Here is a 23,666-nt window from a genome sequence, read left to right on the forward strand (position 1 = left end):
TAATGGAAAAACAATATTCCTGCTGTAGAGGTCTTCAAGGGCTCCTGCATAGCTTGGGGGTGGGGGAATAAGCAGCTCACTGCAAATTTCAAGAGGGGAGATTTGGTAGGGCTTGCCAGAGCTGTGTGCCAAAGAAGGCTTGGCAACAATGTGTGAGATCAGTGTCTGCTCACCCCCCTTTCCTTTCCCTCAACTGGAAAAAGAGAAGGGGGCTAAAGGAAAACAACAACCCAACTGCTTCTGTTTTGGATTTGCAGCTATAATTAGGAACAAGTATGATGGCCCTTCCACACCATCATGATTTTATGAGGGAGGATTCACGTGGGTACCTGGAAATCTAGGTGTGGATTAAAGCCTTTGTGCAACAAATTCACCTCAAATTGACTTTACAGTTAGAAAAGTGGGAGGGAAATGCACTGAAAACCATGAAATGAATGAAGTATAAATGTCCTGCAAACAAATCAGGATTAATGCAGGAGGAAAGTTCATTATCCTATAACGTCCTTGCAGACAAATCAGAACTGCTCAATAAAGATCAGATGTAATCTAATCTCTGTGTAAACTTTATGCAACCAAATCAGGAAGAATGCTACTAAGTAGGTCATTTGGAAGAGCCCTTAGTTAACTGAGGCAGCTCTTGTTCTGGCTTGTTAGAGATTAAGCATTTCTGGTTAACTGGCCAAGTATGGCCAGGGAGGGAGGTAGAAAAAAATTCCATAATGCTCTCAACGGGAGTTTCTTTGTGGCGGATCTTCTTAACTAGGTCTACTTCGCCTTGGCTACTCCCATGGCTTGGCATACTTTCTTTTGGTGAGAGAATGGGTCTTTGCATAACTAAAGAGATGGTCAAGTGCAAGTGAGATGTTGGCACAGAAATTCAATAACTGGAGATCCTTCTGAACCCCCTTCTCCTCTAGCTGGAAGTCATTTCATCAAGGTATCTGCATGTGAAAAAGAACAAAACTGTCAGCCTTGAAACGAGGGTGTTAAAAAGGGGCACAGAGGTCTAACCTGCTTTTTGTGTGGAGCAAAATCCTAATAGGGGAGGCTGATCTGTTCAAGTGTTAATTCTGTGAGTCTTCCGTCTCTTGCTCAGCCCATACTTTTGTGTGAATATGTGACAGAAATGCCAGCGGTCTCACAGTCTTACAAACACAGAGACACCAGCCCTGCTGCGTATGGGCAAGGGGTCCTCTGGGATTGCTCCATCCACCCGCCAGAAATATTTCTGGACTGATATATAGCCACAACTGGAAGAGGAGTTGGCTCCGTGCTGTTGCACAGTGTAATGGGATTGTGATCATGAAGGCACTATACAGTGTACAGATTCTGGAAAAAATAAATAAATAAAAATTTCAAATAAAAAGGAAGGGAGAAATGCTACCAGATTCCAGTGACCTTCAATCCTAGGAAACCAAACCCATGGTATGCATAACCTTTTACAAATAAGAAACTGGTCTGTTATGTAACACTTAGATTAGAATTTAGCCGTGGGATTGTGCTTCCTTGAACTGTACAACAAGGTATGCCTGAGCTAGAATGCAGGGAGAAATGGCAGCCTCTGTTCTGATTTATTTATGGAGTGGTTATATTGTAGCACCCTGCTTGTGGTTAACGCTTAGCTGGAATGAAATATTCAACGCAGCAATAGAGAAATTAAAATAATAATTTATTTGTCAGACAAATAAATATGAGGCACAGTGGTATATGGTTACCAAGCTCTGGCCTGGCCTCCTGCCATTCTGGCCAGCACTTATATTTCCTTAATCCAGCCCCCTTCCTCCTCCTGTGGCTGCCTCTGTCCAATCAGCCTGGTTGAAATTCCTATTGGCTGTTTGCTAGAACCAATCACAAAAGATACACCCATTTCCTTCTGTCCTTTTATGGGAAACAAAAAGCTATATATTATTCTATCTATAAATGACAAATAAGTAGTAATATATCTTACATGTGTCTCAACAAGGAACCTTAATTACCAGCTCACCTCGCCCTATTGCCCTCCAAAACAGATGGTTAATCTTAAATTTTTATCTTAAACAGATGTCAAGGATCATCATTGAAAGATCTCCTTCCTTTGGAGGTCTCTAAACAAAAGCTTGACAAATGCTCTAATGATGTTTCCTGCTTGGCAAGGGGGGCTGGTGGCTGATGGCCCCTGTGATCTCTTCCAACTATATGAAATAAGAATCTAGCATAAGGATTTAACATTTCTTAGCTCCTAATTCCTTTGCATAATTACATTTAAGCCAATATATTTTTAATACATAACATAGATAACCTTTTAAAAGGAAAAGAAATCTTAAAAGGATCTCAGTTTAAGAAAGAAACAACTTTAGAAAAAGACTTCCCAAAATACTCTCTTCTCCAGCCAAGCCAGTTGCCTTTTTCACTGCTCTTGACCTTTCAACCTTAGGAAAATATGGCTCAAGTTTAATGGGAGGCACATGGTTTTATTTTACTATTTACCCACTCTTAATTATGTTTATCTCTTTTTTTTATCTTCTGTAATATGTAGGGTCAGTGTAACCTTGGCTGTCAGCCTGTAATTCCCTTTTTACGACTTTGAGAATTGTTTTCTGATATAAATCAGGGGGCCTCTTGTCTAGGAGGAAAAACATTTTGCCAAGGTTCTTAGGCAGCTGCTCTTCTGCCTGGCATGAACATTTGAAAATCTTTAAGCTCATTTTAAGATACAGGCCCTGATCAAGCCTTAATAAAAATGCAGGCTTATGATTAGATGCCTCAATATGACGATGAGGATTGTTGTAAACAAAAATCTGCCTCCCCCCCCCCCCTTATGTTGTATCCAAGAGCCCATATAGAGTCCTTACGTAGGTTCCCTATTGGTAGGAGAAAATAACAGAGGCCAACCAGAGAATAATGAGAAGCAAAGCAGCTAGCAAGCCTGATCTTTACTGATCTGTTGCAACAAGGGCCTCACTCACCACATGCAGGAGGGAGGAGGAACCCAGAACCAAGGTGTGCCTGCCCTTTCATCTCAGAGAGAACATACTGTACAGTGGTACCTCGGGTTAAGTACTTAATTCGTTCTGGAGGTCCATACTTAAACTGAAACTGTTCTTAACCTGAAGCATCACTTTAGCTAATGGGGCCTCCTACTGCCGCTGTGCCGCCATAGCACGATTTCTGTTCTCATCCTGAAGCAAAGTTCTTAACCCGGTACTATTTCCAGGTTAGCGGAGTCTGTAACCTGAAGCGTATGTAACCTGAAGCGTATGTAACCCGAGGTACCACTGTATAGACATTTTAAATTCCCTGCCCTGGAGCTCCTGACCACCCCTCCATACATCATACATACATCACAGGAGGGGTGTAAACCCAAGACCACCACCCCACATACCTACATCACAGAAAGGTGGTCTAAAACAGAAATTTGAATGTTGTTTTTCCTGTCTGCCAGGTTATCTGTTTGCCTTTCCTGATTGCCTTTCCTGATAGTCTGTCACCCAGTAAATGCTGATTACTCAATTCCTGAGACAATGGGAAGGCTCCCTGAAGGCTCCCTGAGCCCCTTCCTCCTTGCAGAGAAAACACCTGGTCAGTTTGGGAATCAAAAATGGTTTCTGGTCGGTCTTCCTGTGCTGATCTATGTACGTGCTTGGTTGGTACACTTATGAACATTAAACATATATCTAAGACCTCAAAATTCCTATCACAGGATTCAAACATTCATCCTAATTTGCTTGCACGGAATTTGCTCATTCACTTTTCAACACATTTCCCTGTCACTTTCTTTAAAAGCCCTTAAAAGTGGGCTTGTTGTCCTATGGCAGTTCATCCGCTTTAATTGCACAAAAAGTATGTGCTTGAATTCCTTCCACAAAAAAATTGACAGTCTGGAGGTTCCCATAGTTAAAACACCCACACACTGAATCTAGCAAAGGGTTCCGTCTACAGTGTCAAACAAGTAGGAAAGCTGTCGTCTCACCAGCAGGAGTGCCATGCAGCGTGTATGGCCCTGGCACTGAAATTTGTGGGTGCCTGGTGCCTTCATGGGGAATGTTGTGGGTGCTCGCGTACCCAGCGCCCCAGGGAGTTGGCACCTATGCTCACCAGAGAAGAGTTCTCTCCCTTCAGTTCACAAAAAGGGTCACCATCAAAGAGATGAGAAAGACTGCTCAGATGAGGAGTCGCCTCACCAGGAGAGAATGTTCCCTTCCTGTTCCTGAAAGGTTCCTATCAGCGGTAATGATAAATTATCCAGCACCGTATTGCAGAAAGATATCTGTGAGATAAGGGAAGGCAGGATAATGGTCCTGAGAGAGAACTTTAAGGCCTCACTGACACAGTCCTCAATGTGAGCTCAGAGAGGTTTCACTGCCTGAGGGATGTTAGCAATATTTGCCCCTCATTTACACAATTGTATATGAAATTGTAGTCCACAATGCTGTCCTCCTCATGTCCTCCTCAGGTACTGAATATTCTTCTAGAATTTATTCAGTCAAACATGGTGTAAAACAAAAAATTCAGGTTTAAAACAAAAGCAAAAGCCAGGCATCTTCAGGAATAGAGGAACACAGGGATATGCCTTTTACTCAGACTATTGGTCCATCTAGTTTTGCGCTGTCTGCATTGACTGGCATTTGCTCTCCATTGTTTCAGGCAGGGAGCATTCCCAGCCCTACCTGGAGATGCTGAGCATTGAACCTGGGACCTTCTGCATGCAAAGCATATCGTCTAATACTGTGCTATAGGCATTTCTGAACTTGGGAGGTATAAGTTTTCTACTGTATTAAAAGGTTTGGGCCCAGTGCAGTGGAACCAGTCATGCTGCCCTAAGGTGTTAGGAGGTCGCAAGAGAGTGAGCATGTGAGAGTGTCTATGCGTGTGTCAATTGAAGAGAGGCAGATTTATATTTTTTGTTTACTTTGATATTTATATTTTGTTTATTCAATTTTGACATCCTGTTTAGTCATACTTCATATGTTTGTAAATTTGTTTTAGATAGATAACTCCAACATCTCATGCCACCGGTGAGTCGGAATATGCTGCAGCTATACTATTCTGCGGGTGGCACTGTGGGTAAAACCTCAGTGCCTAGGACTTGCTGATCGTATGGTCGGCGGTTCGAATCCCCGCGGCGGGGTGAGCTCCCGTCTTTCGGTCCCAGCTCCTGCCCACCTAGCAGTTCGAAAGCACCCCTAAGTGCAAGTAGATAAATAGGTACCGCTTTATAGCGGGAAGGTAAACGGCGTTTCTGTGTGCTGCGCTGGGGCTGGCTTGCCAGAGCAGCTTCGTCACGCTGGCCACGTGACCCAGAAGTGTCTGCGGACAGCGCTGGCTCCCGGCCTCTTAAGTGAGATGGGTGCACAACCCTAGAGTCGGACACGACTGGCCCGGACGGGCAGGGGTACCTTTACCTTTACCTTTACACTATTCTGCCACCAGATGGCAGCAGAGTTGGTAGAAACAGGCTACAGTTAGACGAGTTTACCACACTATGCTTGCAGTGGGCAGAAAGAGGCTGCAGTTATACTTTTTTGTCACCAGGTGACAGAAAAGTACTATTTAAAGACTTTACTGACTAGGTTTTAATACACAACAGAGAAAGAGGCGAACTGCAATTCCCAGAGACCCCAGCCAACAGGGATAAAGGCAAAGGATACTGGGAGCTATAGTAAGGGTACCAGACATCCCCGTTTCCCGGGGACAGTCCCCGGATTTACAAATCAGTCCTCTGACAAATCCTATCATTCCTATTGAAGTTGAAAAGTGTCCCTGGAAGCATTGGAAAAAATCTGGTAACCTTAAGCTATAGTCTATATTATATTAGCAACTCTTTAACTCTTAGTCTAATAGAGTTCATTTTATTCTGTTTTATTCTGAGGGAAGTGTGCCTGTGTTGGAAGGGCGAGGCAGGGGGAATCCCCCAAACAGACAAGCAGACATCCTAACCCTTTCTGAATTTAAGAGGCAATGAACAATTTAAGTTCAGCATGTACATATAGCACAGCCCTGCAAGGTAGCATCACCATCTATCCTGTAATAATCTGCTGAGAGGGGCCAGTGCTAGGAAAGGGAAAAGAGCAGCAGGAGTGTAGGCATGTCCCAATGGCTGTCATGTCCATAGCAATCTCACCCAGAAAAGCCAATCCAGACTTAGCTCCCAGAATGCACTGCTACACTGAGCACCACACACATGACCTATTAGTAACCAAAACACATGCTGCATAGCTCCCCACACCCCATAAGCAACTGTACTTAGCAGCAACTTGTGGCATCTCAACCACAGGTGGATCATCACTGCCCCAACACACAAAAATGCCTACAGCCCCATCACACACCAATGATACCATGGAACCAGAGAGCACAGTGCAAAAAACTGCTCCTTATTGACATGAAAGAAACAATTAAGCAACATACCAAAGGAGAAAAGGAGTTCATAGTAGCAAAGATTTCTGCAATCCTCGCTCCCCACCAACCCCCAGTGGGCACCCCATAGATCAGTGGTCCAAACATGACAAGGAACAGTCAAACCTCAAGGGCTTGGCAGGCAGGTGGGGCTGCATGAGCAAAGACAGCTGGGGGCAGAAATGCAAGCCAGATCAGACCTGCTGCTGGTGCAAAGACCAAGTGCACCAGTGGCACCTTGCAAGAAGACTGCATAGCCAGGGAGATCCACACAGGCAGACATGCCAGCCAGGCCACTGTGATCACCAGCCACTTGCGCCAGCTTATAGAGAAGCAGGGAGAGTTCACCTGCTCCATCTGTGAGGGAGAACCCACATTTCTTACCACATGCAGGATCTGATTGCTCCAGCCCAAGGAGGCAGCAAAGAGTCTCTCAGTGCCTGTGGACGTGGTGCCACAGCACTGAGTGTGCAAACCTGCACCACCAGATCTCCATTACCCACCTGGAGTGTGGTGAAGCAACTGCCACCTCTGGCCACATGCACCAACCAGCCTCCTACACTCCACAGTTGCCACAAAGCAACAAGACCTCAGCGACAGCTCTGGCTGCAGGACATACACATGTGGACAGCTGGACAGTGACCTCCACAACCAAGACACCCACATTCTTCACTACAAGTGCATGATACACTAGCACCAGAGTTTCCGCCATAAGGCTCCCACCACCACCAATCCCCTTCTCCTCCTTGCCAACACTACCTGCCAAGGACTCAGTCTGTGTCTCTAACAGGGTAGCAGCATCACTCACCCTGTCATCCTCAGCAACTAGGCTGGGTCGACCACCAAAATTGCTAGGGGTGGAAACTCCCTTCCCCCAAGACTTTCACACACACTGGAGGTGGCAGCTCCTCCTGATTCTCTTCCATTATTCCAAGGCCCAGCTTTGAAGGTGGCCTTGGGGCACCAGTTGGGGGTGTGCTGCAGGTTGGAGTTGTGGCACTTCAGTATCCTATGGAGGGGTACCTGTGATATGGTGGAGATGGCACTGAGAGAGGCAGCTGTTGGGAGGGTAAGCACCAAATCTATGGTGGCTGCTGATCTGCAGAGGAGCAGCATGCCTGTATGCACAGAGAAGAGAGCAGGACTGTCAACACCATGGACAGCTCACAAGCTCATTGTCCTGGACCAGTGTCCCACATGCCCTTGGAGGACCTGCCCAAAGTGCTGGATGGAATTGTCATAAACAAGGGGAGCACACCCACCTGCAAGGCTCAAAGATTAATGGGAGAGAAGCAGCAGCCAGCCACCACAGCAATGGCACAGCTGTTCCCCACAGGACTGGGCTCCTTTGGGAGGATGTGCAAGATACAAATTAAATAAAGGTATAAGTATAAATAAATCTCTGCAACCTTAACCCCGTGACTGCACAAAGACAGCATTCCTCCAAGTTTCCCAGATTTCCTGTCCCAGATGCTATCCAAGTGGTGGCTGCAGTGAGTCTCCTTCCCCCTGCTCCTGCCAAAGCCCAGCAGCTCAGGTGGACAGGCAGGAAGGCAGCCTCAGCTAACCCAGCTGCCCCATCCTCTTCTAATGAATATATTGTTCTGTAGCATGAACTTGCTTCCACAGGCAAGACCTTCTCATGAGGTTTAATCTAGGAAAGGTGAAACTGAAATGTTTTTTATTACTCTTTAAAGCAGAAGTAGCTGACCTGTGACCCTCCAGATGTTGTTGAGAGTCCCAAATCCTGTCTGCTTCAGGCAGCCAGCATGGCCATTCCAGCAATCAGGAACTCTGGGAGTTGTAGACCAACAACATCTGAAGATCCTCAGCATAGCTAGCCATGCTTTAAGGTGTCCCCCAACATTGTCATTTGAAGCAGCTTTTCTTTATAGATCACGCAGAGATGTAGAAAAAGCACAACCCTGAGAGCAGCATGTGATATTCCTGGCTGCATTTTGCAATGCCTTGTCTGTTGAGGCCATAAAAAGACCAATTTAATTCTCTTGGAGCCAGAAATGATTGTCATCATCATAATCATTTATTGAATTATATATACAACATTCAGTGGCAAACAATTCCACAGGTGAATTGATTAGTGTGTGATGAAATTTCCCGTGTCTTCTGAACCTGCTATAGATTGTGTTGGATGTCCCACATTTAAATATTACCAGTGTGTTAATCATTTATTTCTGCAGTATCTATGAGTTGAGAAGCATCCCCCCTCCATTCAGTCTGGAACCCACCCACCCCAATTTAAGGGGGGGGTCACATCTTGGTCACATCTACTTGGCCTTCCTCATGGAAACCTGATTAGCAAATGGTTTTCTAAGTGAGAATTCACCACAGACTTATGGAAATAGCACTTTTATTAACATACAAAGGTACAAAGCAGTGGGATTCAGCCCCAACACAAACCTGAACTGGAAGGGAGCCCCAGAGCCCATTCTAATGGCAGAATAAATATGTGAGGGGAAAAGATTACTTCCCCTCCCAACACAACCTTCCCCACACACCCCCAACCCCCATCCCAGCCTGTGGTTCAGCTGTACACCTTCCAAATCATGACTTACTGTGGGGAGCGGGGGCTTCCAGAGGCACAACTGATTCCCAGCACTCCACTTTTGAGAAACTATCCACTGCTCTTCCCCCCATCCACTTCTGGATCCTGGATGGTGGGACCCATTCCCACATCTCTGCAATTTGGATTCTGGATTAACAGTACAGGCTCTGCACAGTGAAGTGTGCCTTTGGCTGAGGAACTCCATTCACGGGGAAGGAAATCTCCCATAGGTGCAGGTTCCCTCCTTCTGGGGAAATATCTGAGGCCCATGGTCAGCTCAATGACATTACGAACAGATGCTAGGACCCCAGCCAAACTTAGAAAGAAAGCAACCAGCAAGTGCCTCTGGAGAAATATTCCAAAGTACCTGCATATGGCAGCCACATTAAGAAGCACTGAACAATCTTTGCATAGTCATCTGTCCAGTTTGCATAGTCTTTGCATAGTCATCTGTCCAATCCAATGGCAGTATTTTAATTTTGAAGAGAAAGAAGAGAATAAGCCCAAAGTTTCTTCTGTGTATCTCTAGCAGAATCCTTCTTTTCTCCCCACTATTTTTTTAGCAGCTATGAAGCACAAAAGATTACATGTTCAGTGATGGCCTTCATTAGAAGTGGGCATTCAGTACTGCATACAGAGATTTCTCCCACACATATATATAACACATATATAATGATTTTAGGGACCAGCCCATTGTCTGTCACCAGAGCAGACAGCAGCCAAATGGTTCATTTGAACAGCAACATTGGGCTTTCTTTCAACTCCTCCACCCTAAACAAGGTGGCCATTCAGAGGGTTAGCTAACATGAGCAAAGAAGACCAGAGCTCATTTATCAGTAATTTGACAGCCCAGCATGTGAACATATTTTGTTTAAAAAATAATGCAGAACCCAGAATATCATAGTTACTTTCTTGCCCTTTTCTCAGAAGCAAAGGAAAAGTATTTTCTGTTGAAGACTTATGTCAAATATAATGCAGTTTCTGGAAGTTCTACATTGTTATTAAATAAGAAAACGGCATTCCTGATACCTACAAATATAGCAGGACAGTGTGGTACAATGACTGATCCAATAGGATATATTTCTGCAAACTACATATCACCCCTTTATTCCATTTGCTCTGGTTTATGTAAATGGCAAAAAGGACGATAACTAGAAACACAGAATTCAGCAATCAAAATAAATATTTTCCAGTTACCTGGGCAACGAAGAAGAGATTACAGATAGTCATACTTCCCCTAATTTTCACTAAAGGATGCCCAGCTGAATTGACTTTTTCGATGTGGCAACACTAAATCGAATGACAGATCTTTCTGTTCTTTCTCAGAATCTACAGGTTGGTACCCGAGTATATTTAAGGCACCCTTGCAAACCTCTTGCACTTGCTTGACTTTCTGAAATGAAAGAACAGTCCTCCATGCCTGGGAGACATTGACTGCATCTCGGGAAGTGATTTGGAAGGCCTCCCTCTTCCTACTTGGCCCTTGTCCATGGGTGATATTATAGATCCAGTTTTCAAGTTTGCTGGTCAGCTGAAGACCTGAAAATTTATACATTGCTGTAATTTCCACTAAAGGATCTCGTACAAGATCTTCAAACCGGATCATCAAGTAACGATCTTTCAGAAAACTTGGAGGTTTCAGGGTTGCTGTTTCATAAATCTGAACGTGGCTTCTACAGATCTCCTGCAGGACTTTGTACTGGCCATCTTCCACTTTTGTGCCATTCATGCTCAAGACAATCCCATTGTCACGGGCAAGAGCTTTTGCTGATTGCTCCCGGGATTTCACAACAGCTCTGGGGTCACGGACGAGGTGGATGACTTTGAGGTTCAGGGAGGGGTCAGTGAGGAGAGGATAAAGCACCTTGAGGTCAAAGATCCGGACTTCCTTCAGGACAATGTGGCTATAGCTCTTGCAGGCCTCTTCCACTTTGCTGAAGGGGGACTTCCCACAGACAGCCTTGCAGGCACTTTCGCTGGTGATATCAGTGCGGTGGAACAATTCACAAACAGGATCTGTGCACAGGGCACGACTCACTGCCCACTGGAAAAGATCTGACACATTTCTCTTCCATGGCAGGTAGGCATCGAAGACCGACATGTCACACTTGAAGACTGACCGGATGAGGTCCCGCACTGCCATGTGCAAGACCTTGGCACTGTTTTGGTACATGGTTACCCACACGTGCCAGGCTGGCTCCATCAAGTAGAAGACATCAGGGTGTTGGCTGAAGAGCTGCCCGACGAAAGAAGACCCTGACCTCCAGGAGGAGAGGATGAGAATGTGCACCTGGGGTGGTTTCTCTTCAGACTGAGACATAAAGCCACCATGCTGAACACACAAAAACAGTAGAAATCCTGTCTGAATCACAAGGAAGATTGCAACTGTAGTGCTGGATATTCGGATCCTCACCATTCTGGCTGAAGCAGAGCACAACTGGAGGAAAAAGAGAGGGGGAGCTGTTCAGTTTTCAGTAGGATGACGATGACACACAAGGACCTTGCATGCAACCAAGTAACAGCCTGGGTTGCCATACATATTGTATTGATAACGCCCGGAAACGACTAACCAGTTCAGATATGCATGTCAGTTAGAGCCATGAAAAACAGCAGGCTGGAGGATGAGACAATAGTGATGCTCAGAGAGTACAAAAGAGTTTGGAACAAACACACTGCTGTTCGGGTGGGGGGAAAACAGGGCAATGGAGGCAGTCTTTATTCCACATTGATTGTATTCTGCTGTGTGTGGAAGGACAGAATGCAAGACCCAAAGCTCAATTTAGCATTCTGAAAATCTCAAGTTATCTTTTGAAAACAGTTAGATGTGTCTTGTCTTCTAATCTGCAGGGGAAAGTGTGCAGGGACTAGTGGACTGCAGCAGCTCCCATCAGCCCCAGCCAGCATAGGCAAGGTGAAAGACTTGTAGTTCAAAACATCTGGAAGGCACCACCAGATTGGCAAAGGTTGGTCTCCATAGAGGTTCACCAGTTTACTAACAGGGGTCTTTCTCAGCCTAATTTTGGAGGTCAGCCTCGTCTCCTTTAGCTTTGAAGTAGTTATACTAAATGAGTAAAAAGGCAAAGGTAAAGGGACCCCTGACCATTAGGTCCAGTCGCAGACGACTCTGGAGTTGCGGAGCTCATCTCGCTTTACTGGCCGAGGGAGCCGGTGTACAGCATAACTAAGCCATTTCTGGCAAAACCAGAGCAGCGCATGGAAACGCCGGAGCGGTTCCTATTTATCTACTTGCACTACGTGCTTTTGAACTGCTAGGTTGGCAGGAGCAGGGACCGAGCAACGGGAGGTCACCCCATCACGGGGATTCGAACCGCGACCTTCTGATCGGCAAGTAAATGTAAAGGTAAAGGGACCCCTGACCATTAGATACAGAGATGGACAAATCTGTTTTTTAAGTATTTATTCGTTGTCCGTAGCTCTATCCCACCTTTATTCCAAGGAACTCAAGGCAGAGTATAAGGTACAGTTCTAGTTCATTTACACAATCTGTGCAGAAAATGCAAGTAACCATCACTCCCCCCCCCCTAAAAACAAACTCAAGTAAAGCATAACTTCTCCCGTGACATATGACCCACTCAGAGTCAACTTCCAAGCAGAGCTTGTGCAAAAAGATACCAACTGCAACCAGTGCCAGGAGGAGGAAGAGAGCCCGGAGCTGTGCCAAAGTGAGCCATCCACCGCCAAGCAGCGAGGCAGGCAGTTGCAGGAGGAAGCCCAGAGCGATGCACGTTTCTCCCGACCCGAGAGCTTAAGGGCGGCTGCTTGGGATGCGCCAGGGCTTCAGCCAGCGTCCCCCAAGAGGACGCTGCTTGGATAAGGGCGCACTCTGCACGCGCTCCAAGGCAGTCGCGGCTTCTTTCCTTCTCTGAACAAAATAAAAAAATTCCTTCCAGTAGCACCTTAAAGACCAACTAAGTTAGTTCTTGGTATGAGCTTTCGTGTGCATGCACACTTCTTCAGATACACTGAAACAGAAGTCTCCAGACCCTTCTATATAGTGAGAAGGTGGGGAGGGGTATTACTCAGAAGGGTGGTGGGATTGGGTGATTGGCAGATAGCTGTGATGCAGTCGTTAAGAGTCGTCAACAGGCTCATCACAGCTATCTGCCAATCACCCATTCCCACCACCCTTCTGAGTAATACCCCTCCCCACCTTCTCTCTATATAGAAGGGTCTGGTGACTTCTGTTTCAGTGTATCTGAAGAAGTGTGCATGCACACGAAAGCTCATACCAAGAACTAACTTAGTTGGTCTTTAAGGTGCTACTGGAAGGAATTTTTTTATTTTGTTTTGACTATGGCAGACCAACACGGCTACCTATCTGTAACTTTCCTTCTCTGAGTTGCGCCTCCAAGTCCGCCGGCGCACAGACCTCGAAGCCCTCGACGCCGCGCGGGCCTGACTCTCCGGTCCCGCACGAGATGAGTGGAGGTGGAGGAGAGCGAGGGCGGGCGGGCGGGGGGAGATGACCAAGCAGAGGGAATCTGCTGCTGCCCCCGGGAGAACCCGGTGGGGGAGGCAGAACCCCCAGCTGCCGTCCTGGGCCGGAGCCCCCGCGGCTGCCCCGTTTCGGCTCCTCACCTCGGCCAAGACTCACGAGCGCTTTCCTCAGAGACGTGGGGAATTTGGAAAACAGGGGGCAGGCGGGGCCTGGGGGCTGAGACCTCGCCGGGTCGCTCCAGGCGCCGCCGCCGCTGCTCCGCAGACAGACAATGAGCCGCTTTCAGACGTGGCCGCCGCCGCCGCCTCCGCCGCGTCCCGGAGCGGCCGCCGGAGGGAGGCGCCAAGGAGGGGCCGGTCCAGGGCGGGAGGCCGAGCAGCAGCCCCCTCTGCGGGAGGTGGGCTCTGCGCCCAGGCCAGCCCCCTGCAAGGTGGTGCGCGCCGTCCAGGCTCCGCCATCCTCCATCTCCCCCATCAGCCGAGAGCTCCAAGGACGACGGGGGCGCTGCTTCTCGCTTACTACGCGTGGCCGGCCTTTCGGCCCCCCAATGCTTGGTGAGGGGATGCCACACCGGGAGGAGCGGGAGGAACCCGACGGCGCTGCCAACACGCGGGGAGGCGGACTCCGCGTCGGTGCGCTCCCGACAAGGCTGCTCGACTCGGGATGCTGACCCGCCTTTCTCGCGCACGCTGCCGCTCAGGCGCCCGCCCCGCGGCTTTAAGGGCAAGAAGGAGCCGCGTAGACCAGGCCCGCTGCTTCGTGCAGCCTGCGGCCGTAGCCCCCGCCCTGTAGTGGACTAGGCTGCTTCTAGACCTCCTAAGGGCCTCATGCAGGCGAAGGCCTTAGGACGCTGGGCCAGCGCTTTGGCGCCTGATTTGCAGTCGGTGAAAGGACGGGGGCGAGGCAGCAATGCAAAGTGCAGCCTGCCGCCTCTCCCCCCGCAATGTAAACGAGGCAGCTGTAGTTGCCCATCACTCTCTTCCTGCCCCCCACTGCTTATTTATAAAAGTATATAAAATACTTTCTCGCAGGGGTGCCAACTTGAATAAAATAAGGGGGGGAGGTAAGCCCCGCCCCACATACACACAATTGAACGGCAGTGCCCTTCAACTTGGGGGAGGGGGGACGCCGGTCATTTTTTTTTACATTCTATGCAGTCCTGAGCAGCTTTTTGGCTGCAACCAATAAGAGCAGAGACTGACTTTTTCTCATAAACTGCCATAAAACATTAACAGCAAAATGGACTAAAGGCAAAGGGGAAATGCTAAACTATAGCACAGTCTAAGGATGTGGCATCACACATGGTTTTGTATGCAAAGGATCGGACCCCAGCCTCTCTACCATAGGGTTGGGAAAGATTCCAGTTGATAATACCAAGCTACATGGATCAGACTCAATATAAAGCAGCTGCCTATGGCTCCTAGAAAACACCACTGGCCACAATCAGAACCTGCCTCTTAGGCTTACATGGCTGGCTTTACAGAAGACCCAATTCTGCTCTATGGTGGAGTGCTGGCTGATTCCAGTAATGCACAGTTCTAGCCTAATTGAGCCTACATTACATTTTAAGGCTGTTTTACAAACACTGCCTGCTCCTCCTCTAATTTTTTCATTCTAGTGGCAAATGACTTTGTTGCAGAAGACTTTTGGAGAACTCAGTCTTGCTCACTACTTTGTAACATTTTAGTCGATTCTAATTTATTATGCTTCCCTTGCCTACTGGAACATTTTTTTTACAATTTCCACAGTTGCCTCCTTTGCACTATTTAGCTATGTATAGGAATCTTCTGGGGGATAAGAAACTGAAAACACCTCACCAGGATACACCATTTTATGTCCAAGCGCAAGGTTCCAGGATGTCATTTTGACACCCAGGGAAGACAGTTTTGCTAAAACAAAACAAAAAAAACCTAAACAAAATCCAGGCTTTTAAAATCTTCTGTTAATTACTTTCATGATTTGCATTTGTTTTATGTCTGCTAAATGCTTTTAATTTGTGGTGTTTCACTGTTTATTTTACATTTGTTTTAACATTAACTTTTTTTGTAAACCACCCTAGGAACATGCTGGAGAGTGAGAACTAAACTGTACAAACAGGCATGCTTGCTCTACTGTGGGAGGTGGGCAGGCTTCTTCCCAGCCTTGTCCTCTCAGACTGAACAGACCAGCTAATGCTGCCTTCTTGGAAATGCAATTTTATTGCTGCCTTTTCATACGGCTGTGTTTGTTTCTATGTTAAAATCCCTATGTAGGATTACAACAACAGGGGATTAACCATTGCAGAATTTTGAGAAACTAAAAAGTAAAGTACGAGACTGGCTTCATTATTATCAGATAATGGAGGCTTACAAACTGGACAAGAAAATTGGATTCCAGGTGGAAAAATCGAAATTAGAAACAGAATTGTTAGAACCCAAAACTAAGGTTTTGTCAAAGATGTATAACTTGCTGCTGAAATGGAACACTAAGGATGAAACGGTGAAGTCTGTTATGATTAAGTGGGCACAGGATCTTGGACATAACATTTTGTTTGCTGACTGGGAACAGTTATGGACCACCGGTTTGAAATTTACGGCATGTAATGCCTTAAGAGAGAATATTATGAAAATAATTTATAGGTGGTACATGACCCCAGTCAAGCTTGCAAAAATTTATCATTTGCCCGATAACAAGTGTTGGAAATGTAAAGGGACTGAAGGTACATTCTTTCACCTTTGGTGGACATGCCCAAGGATCAAGGCCTTCTGGGAAATGATTTATAATGAATTGAAAAAGGTACTTAAGTACACCTTCTTGAAAAAACCAGAGGCCTTTCTCCTGGGCATGCTTGGCCAATTGGTATCAAAGAAGGACAGAACTTTTTTTATGTACGCAACAACTGCAGCAAGAATTCTTATCGCAAAATATTGGAAGACACAAGATTTACCCACTCTGGAGGAATGGCAGATGAAGCTGATCGATTACATGGGATTGGCAGAAATGACCGGTAGAATCCGAGACCAGGGAAAAGAGTCGGCGGAAGAGGATTGGAGGAAATTTAAAGACTATTTACAGAAATACTGCAAAATTAATGAATGTTAGAATGATGTTGGACTGAAATTAAATGGTTACCAGCTGTAATGTAAAAGTTGAACAATAAGCTAAAATAAGTTATATTAAGTTATAATAAGGATTTGCTGAATTAAGAATCTGAATTGGAATACAAAAGGGGGAGGTGAGAGGAGGTCCGGGATATAAGGTAATGGAAATAAGAAATGGGAACTATACTTGTTTTGTTTTGTTTGTTTTAATTGTGTATTTTTGCTTTTTTGTCTGTTGCTTTTTCTTTTTGTAATAAATTGGAAAATTTTAATAAATATCTTTAAAACAACAACAACAACAACAACAAGGGATTAACCAAACCTGCAAGCCTGAAATTCAGTGCAGAAATAACAAAACATAATCCTTTATAAAAGTATTAAAGAGAATGAATTTACTTAAAACAGTGTATCTCATTATCAACTGAAGCTCCTTCAGCCACTATCTGGGTGTGTGCAGATAGTGTTTCATATACAACTGAAGACAAAATGCAAGGCAGCAAATTGGGTTCCCAATATGCTGCTCACATAGCACCTCAAGTGGAAATACTTGGCTCAGAGAGAACTGAAATACAGAGTTCTTTTCACTCTTGCAATAAGCCTTGACCACAAACACAAAGGTGCCTCCTCATCTTCAATGTGCAAAGCTGCTGAAGAAAAAAGTGGAAGCATGGGATATTTATTCATCCTGTTGGGAGTTTTAGGTAATTTTAGGAGCATGTTCAGGACTGGTGCTCTTTATATGACAATCCAGGGGGAACTGGTGTCACTGGTACTGTGCTTAGCACTTGATTCTGGAAAAGGAAGATTTTTATTCTTTCAAAAATCCAAAGAAAGATCAGCAGGATGGCAACATACTGAATCCAGGCAAACTTAATCATCTCCCAGAAACCTGGCTGATATGTAGCAAGAGTCAAGGAAAATTCGATTTTCAAGTGTCTTCACACAAGTTCAGAATACACACCTCAAACACATATGACCAGCAAAGTGAGAGATTAGATCTGCATCTAGAAGAAAGGTGGTTGAGAACACTCAATAAACAATAGGAGACACAAGGAAAACTCCCATCCCTATGCAAGTACAAGTTACGAACATAAGATGAGCCTTCTGTAACAGGCCAACGGCTTATCTAGTCCAGCATCCTGTTCTCAAAGCTGCCAAGCAAATACGTGTGGGAAGCCTGCAAGCTAGACAGCAGTGCAACACGCTGCTCACTTGTGATTCCCAGCAATTGTATTCAGAGGCATAATGATTCTGAGAGTGGAGGTAGAACATAGTCATCAAGGCTAGTAGCCACTGATAGCCTTGCTCTCCATGAATCTGCCTAATCTTTTAAAGCCATCCAAATTGGGGCCCATCACTGCCTCCTGTGGGAGCGAGTTTAATGATGTGCTGCGTGAAGAAGTATTTTCTTTTATCGGCTGTGAATCTTCAAACATTCAGCTTCACTAGATGCCCATGAGTTCAGGAGAGAGGAAAAAAAACTTTCCTCTATCCACTTTCTCCATGCTTCGCATATGCTGCAAGCTTTCCTCAGTGGAGCTGCTCCATCCTCTCGATCATTTTCCCAAATCTATACTATTATTTTTGAGGTGAGTTTGTCAGTTCTTATTTTGTCTATTAAATCTACCTCTCATCAATGCCATCTGCCTCAGTACCTAAGACTTAGTTCACACCCTAGAATCTCTCCTATTATCTTCCTCTACGAAGATATAAATAATTTATTCAACTTCTCCACCATCTCATACTCTTTTGACATACATTTGACTCCTTTGTCATGCTGGCATACTCCTGCCCCTCAGGGTACCTTTCCTGATCTGTGATATACACTCCAGTTGAGCTTCTGATATAGTGCTTTTAAACAACTCCCAAACATTTTGGAGTAATTTGACCCTCTTGACTTTGCCTATCAGCTTTCTTTTTACCAATACTTACATTTTAGGGACGTTTCCTTTTTTGAAGTCAAAAGTGACTGTGTGTTGGACTTTCCTGGCAATTGACTAATAGCACTATGGTCACTGTGGGACGCAGGTGGCGCTGTGGGTTAAAGCCTCAGCACCTAGGGCTTGCGATCGAAAGGTCGGCGGTTCGAATCCCTGCGGCGGGGTGCGCTCTCGCTGCTCGGTCCCAGCGCCTGCCAACCTAGCAGTTCGAAAGCACCTCCAGGTGCAAGTAGATAAATAGGGACCGCTTACCAGCGGGAAGGTAAACGGCGTTTCCGTGTGCGGCTCTGGCTCGCCAGAGCAGCGATGTCACGCTGGCCACGTGACCCGGAAGTGTCTCCGGACAGCGCTGGCCCCTGGCCTCTTAAGTGAGATGGGCGCACAACCCCAGAGTCTGTCAAGACTGGCCCGTACGGGCAGGGGTACCTTTACCTTTTTACTATGGTCACTGTTCCCAATCTGCTCAACAACACTTACATCTTGCACAAGGGTGCTGGGCACCATCAGATCCCAGGTCACTGTCCCCTCTGGTTGATTCCATGACAAACTGTTTAGGGCACAGTCATTTAAGGTATCTGGAAATTTTATCTCTTTGTCAAGACAGGAATACATATGTAGCCAGTCTATGTGATGGTAGTTGAAGTCAACCACAGCTACAACATTTCCTATTTTGGATGCTTTCTTGATTTCATTCCTCTACTCAAGATAATCTTCTTTCAATCAACCACCTTTGGTGGTCTACAGTGACACCACCTTGCCTCCAGGCAAGTTTCATGGAATTCTTCATCAGGCATTCTTCTCTAGTGGTCCAACCCAGCAGCTACATTCTCCACATTCAGATTGTAGCACACTACCTACCAAGTGCCACGATTGCCAAGCACAGCTCAAAACAGCTTCCACCACTTTCATGCCAGACTGAGACCAAGCGGGCCAAACTACAACCACCTGGCAGCCAAAGGATATAGGATCAGTTCCACTGGGTAGTGGATGGTTGTCTGGACCACAAACGGTGCATCAGGTGCTCTTCCAACAACCCAGATAGGGCCGGGACCAGACAAAATTGTTGTGACTGCAAAGGAAACAACAAAGACCTTGTAGGCATTTGGTCATAATTCTGAAGTAGCTGTTTAAAAAACAAGTATCAGTTAACCTAGATAGGACTGTGCATAATGCAAACTCACCATTCCTCTCCTGATATGCTGCAACAATGTTCACAAGATCATAGTCCTGGGCAAAAGGGCTTGTACCATTGATCACAGATACCTGTCACAGTGAAAACACTTTGTATTAAAAAACAAGAACAGACATGTTGGGGCAGGCAACACAATATAAGTCTCAGGCAAGAGATAAGAGTTATGCAGACCAGAAGGGCCCATGCCTGCTTCAGCCCTAACAATACCCCTTCCTATTCAGGTTAGACATGCTCCAGCTAGAATGGGTGGTGGTCAAAGAGATCACTAGACTTTCTGAAGTCTCTTTAGCCTTTTATGAGATTGTTGCTTGGCAATACCACAGTACAGGTGAATTGTTGTGACATAGGTGAACGCTAGGGACGCGGGTGGCGCTATGGGTTAAACCACAGAGCCTAGGACTTGCTGATCAGAAGGTTGGCGGTTCGAATCCCCGTGACGGGGTGAGCTCCCATTGCTCAGTCCCTGCTCCTGCCAACCTAGCAGTTCGAAAGCACGTCAAAGTGCAAGTAGATAAATAGGTACCGCTCCGGCGGGAAGGTAAACGGTGTTTCCGTGCGCTGCTCTGGTTTGCCAGAAGCGGCTTAATCAAGCTGGCCACATGACCCGGAAGCTGTACGCCGGCTCCCTCGGCCAATAAAGCGAGATGAGTGTCGCAACCCCAGAGTCTGTCATGACTGAACCTAATGGTCAGGGGTCCCTTTACCTTTACCTAGGTGAACGCTATGTGAAATTAGTATCTCCTCTGCTGTATAACCTGAATATCAAACAGTGCACATTTCACTGGCATGATCACACTTTGCAATTAGTGCATGACTCCAGCAGCATCAGTTGCAGTGGAAAAGACATAACAAAGGGCAACAAAACTGCTTGAAAGGACTGAAATGTAAAAGGCCACTCACATTATATCTGCTGTCCAGCCCAGTATGGCTAAGCGGCTGCCTCTGGTGAAGCTTCAGGTCTCCGCTCACAAAGACCTTTGACCCTGGCAAAGGGGAAGAGGCCTGCCAAAAGGCCATGCTTTGCATCACGAATGTAGACATTCTCTGAAATGGGAGCATAGAGGGGGAGAGAGAAAAGGAAAGGTTTATGGCTCAGCCTTAATCATTCTACAAGTGATACAAACACAACAATCAGAATACCAAAGCTTCCTATTTGGTAGGCAGAGCATTGGGCTGGATGAATGTAAAACAAATGATCAAAACAATCAAATATAGAAAAGGAGGGAATACAACTTTTTAACTGGTGGACTGCATTATGTATTGCATTATGACTGCACCTAAAAAAAATATATTTATAGCATGAACTAAACCAAGCAATAAAGCACACATGTAGTGTCCCAAGCAAGTCCTTCCATGAAATCGCATCTCTTCCCTGAAGCGTGTGGCCCAAAGTCCTCTTCCCCTGCTGCTGAGAGTCACCAGTGTGTCAGCTGCAGGTGTACATGACCCTTTCTTGGCACATGCAGCATCCCCGCCCCCACAATAGCCAGCATAAAACTTCTTTCAAGCTTAATTGCAGTTTGTGTGCATGTGTCACAGCTGGGGAAGGGAGGCTTAACTCCTCCCAACCATGACCTCCCCTCACCAAAAAACCTGCATAGAAAGCTGTTCTACTAGCTGAGCATGGGATACTGAGTAAATGAAACAGCAGCCGCCATCACCACAGCAAGTAAGAGGATTAGGCTGCCTGTCCTCAAACACTGAGTGGCACCTAGAAAGCTATGGCTTGTGGCACTCACCTGCAACTGATAGGTAAATGTCAGAATGAGCTGGATCCCAACTATTTGCTCTGTAGCTTGAAGTGGAAGCTCCAGGTGAAAATTTAACAGGTCCATCATTCCATCTTGATTTGAGTCTTCCTCTCTAGCCTAGCAAGCATAACAGGAACTTTTATTAAAGCAAACTTCTTAGCAATAATTTCAATTACATGTCAGCTACACAGATGCGACGCCAGGTAAAGAGGAAACACGCACCCCAATACAGATGCTAGTTTCAATATAGGCCAAGGTGCCTGCACCACAGCACCATTGCAATGGCAGAATACAGCCACCTACAAGATCATGCAAAGCTGATGATAAGCCCAGGCCAGATGGGAAATGTAGGCCCCATTTCAATAATCTTTACCAAAGGTTTCCCCTTTGCCTTTGCTAGGGAACTTGGAGTAGGCCCCCACCTGCCCAGTCCCTCTGTTCTGGCCTGGCCACAAAAGGCTCAGGTTCAAATTGGTCTCTGAGGCAGCCTTCAAGTCATCCAGTTTAATGCTGGTTGTTCAGAGTAAGTTTAGGATTTGGGGGCCTCCATAATCATGTCAGATTTGCTGAAATCAGTGACCTAGAAGCCAAAGACCCATGGAGCAAACTGACTCTCCAGATGTTACAGGACTCTCATCAAGAAGTGATGCCAGCAACATCTGGAAAGTCACTGATTTCCCATCAAAATCTATGGCCTAATTAACCAGTGGCATGACAGCCATGAGCCCATTTGCTCTCAGGTACCGTACTTCCTCCCACTACTTCATTAGCAAGTCTCCTGCTGTAGGCAGACAAAGCAGAGCACAGACACTTTTTTGCCTCACACCAACAGCCAAACAGATTCATTTTAAAGGACTATGTTGTGGCAGCAACCATCTCCATCTTGGCTCACCCAGCGCAGTCATCCTAGGTGGTGACTGCCCTAGGAAAAGCAGTTGAACCCCACTTGAAGCCTCGATTACCCACTTCCATGATTTTGCAATACACTCTGTGGATAAAATCACTCATCTATTCAACTTGCGAGCCACAGCTTTGACCACAGGGCCAGTCTGATGTGTCAGAAATTCAATCATCTCCAACTTCAATCAGTGTCACTTTGTTTCATCCTCTGATATGGGAAACGTGCACTCTGATTCAAACAGGAGAGAACTGGCACCAATGAACTGGCTACCAGCAGCAAATTGGGCCAAAGTTTACCCTGGCTACTGAAAACCAGTTGGGTTAGGAAGAGGTTAGGGGTCTTTATTGGCTGAGAAAACTGCGTTCTCATCTAGACAGTACAGGAGTAGCACAGCCTTGAGTCTGCCATTATCACTTCCTAACTTAGGAGATATGGGAGCAGGTGATGTTCTCCCAAACGCACCTGGAAACTAGGAGAAAGGGCAGCCAGGAGGTGTTTCTAGGAAAAGGCTACTGTCGACCAGCAACCTCCACTCAGCCTTTCATCGTAGAGAGAATATACTGTACTGGGAGCTGGGCGGGGGTTCCAGCTGGGCAAAGAGTCACTCTTTTGTGGCTATAGTTGCTGTCAACTCCGAGCCCGCAGAGAGCCTGAGCTCAACAGTCATCATCGTCAACGCTGCTCGTGCCCGGCTCCTATTTACCGGCGGATCTAAAGGGCTACTGGAGGGAGGGAACCCGTCCGCGGCCGATGCCCTGAGAGTCGCCCCCACTGGCCGCCCCAGCAAGAGGCACTTTGCATGCGCTCAGAAGCGCCTACCGAGACGAGCGGGACGCGCAGGCGGTCGCCTAGGAGGCGGTTGCAGGCGGGAAAGGAGCTCCAGCCCACGAAGTCGCCGCCCTCCATCAGCCCCACCAGCAGCACCTCGTGCCGGAAGCGGACGCTCGGCTGCTCCGCGTAGCTGCTCCGCTTCAGCCAGAAGCCTGGAAGGGAAGAAGCAGCAGCGCCGGTCAGAGGGAAGGAGAGAACAGGACAGGGAAGGGACGCCCTGGTGCCCCTCCGCTACCCACCGTGGCTCCGGTAGGCCACCAGCAGCGGCGGCACGTATGTGAGCACGCCCAGAAGCAGCAGCCCGAGCGCCGTCAGCGAGCACAGCGCGACCCGGTGCCGCCGCCCGCCGCTCTCGGAGACCACCTCTAGCCAGGCCATGGCAGGCGACAGCCCGTCACCCGGGCAACGGCCGCGAGCCGCGCGCCACTGCGGGTCAGGCGCTGTCAACCAATCAGCGCGTGAAGGGCGCGAAGATGTACGCGCGGAGGGCCGGGCCTCGCGACGTGACCACCGCGCCGTCCCGCTCCGCCCCACCTTCTGGAAGTCCTGGCTCCCGAGTGGTTGCCGGGAAACGGTG

General features: G+C 46.9%; 2 protein-coding genes across 6 annotated transcripts; both read right to left on the bottom strand.

The window, feature by feature from the left end:
• Positions 1-8,723: 8,723 nt before the first annotated feature.
• LOC307222537 (carbohydrate sulfotransferase 6-like) lies at positions 8,724-18,484 on the bottom strand. Of its 5 annotated transcripts, none has more exons than XM_079987893.1 (2): positions 18,407-18,484; positions 8,724-11,372 (listed from the first exon to the last, which is right to left on the bottom strand). In XM_079987893.1, the coding sequence occupies exon 2, from the start codon at positions 11,349-11,351 to the stop codon at positions 10,173-10,175; it is 1,179 nt and encodes a 392-aa protein (XP_079844019.1). In that variant the 5' UTR covers positions 11,352-11,372; positions 18,407-18,484; the 3' UTR covers positions 8,724-10,172. The 5 variants fall into 5 exon arrangements, with proteins under 5 accessions (XP_079844019.1, XP_079844020.1, XP_079844017.1 ...); XM_079987894.1 differs by lacking the exon at positions 18,407-18,484 and adding an exon at positions 13,914-13,929; XM_079987891.1 differs by lacking the exon at positions 18,407-18,484 and adding an exon at positions 13,535-13,617.
• TMEM231 (transmembrane protein 231) lies at positions 16,840-23,599 on the bottom strand. The gene is made up of 7 exons (XM_079987914.1): positions 23,329-23,599; positions 23,078-23,241; positions 21,346-21,474; positions 20,507-20,650; positions 19,596-19,677; positions 19,373-19,483; positions 16,840-17,369 (listed from the first exon to the last, which is right to left on the bottom strand). Exons 1-7 carry the CDS (start codon positions 23,465-23,467, stop codon positions 17,194-17,196), a joined length of 945 nt encoding a protein of 314 aa, XP_079844040.1. The 5' UTR covers positions 23,468-23,599; the 3' UTR covers positions 16,840-17,193.
• Between the last annotated feature and the right edge of the window lie 67 nt (positions 23,600-23,666).

This window comes from Podarcis cretensis, assembly GCF_951804945.1.
Source record: "Podarcis cretensis genome assembly, chromosome: 8".
In the NCBI taxonomy this organism is placed as follows: domain Eukaryota; kingdom Metazoa; phylum Chordata; class Lepidosauria; order Squamata; family Lacertidae; genus Podarcis; species Podarcis cretensis.

What these genes read in the sequence shown, in the direction of transcription:
- LOC307222537 (XM_079987890.1), bottom strand. Translation starts at nt 12,464, where the DNA reads ATGGTTACTTGCATTTTCTGCACAGATTGTGTAAATGAACTAGAACTG. An exon ending in TTGAGTTCCTTGGAATAAAG is followed by an intron (nt 11,373 to 12,380) that starts GTGGGATAGAGC and finishes TTTTTCCTCCAG; the next exon opens with TTGTGCTCTGCTTCAGCCAG.
- TMEM231 (XM_079987914.1), bottom strand. Translation starts at nt 23,467, where the DNA reads ATGGCCTGGCTAGAGGTGGTCTCCGAGAGCGGCGGGCGGCGGCACCGG. An exon ending in TGCGCGTCCCGCTCGTCTCG is followed by an intron (nt 21,475 to 23,077) that starts GTAGGCGCTTCT and finishes TATGCTTGCTAG; the next exon opens with GCTAGAGAGGAAGACTCAAA. An exon ending in CATTTACCTATCAGTTGCAG is followed by an intron (nt 20,651 to 21,345) that starts GTGAGTGCCACA and finishes CTCCCATTTCAG; the next exon opens with AGAATGTCTACATTCGTGAT.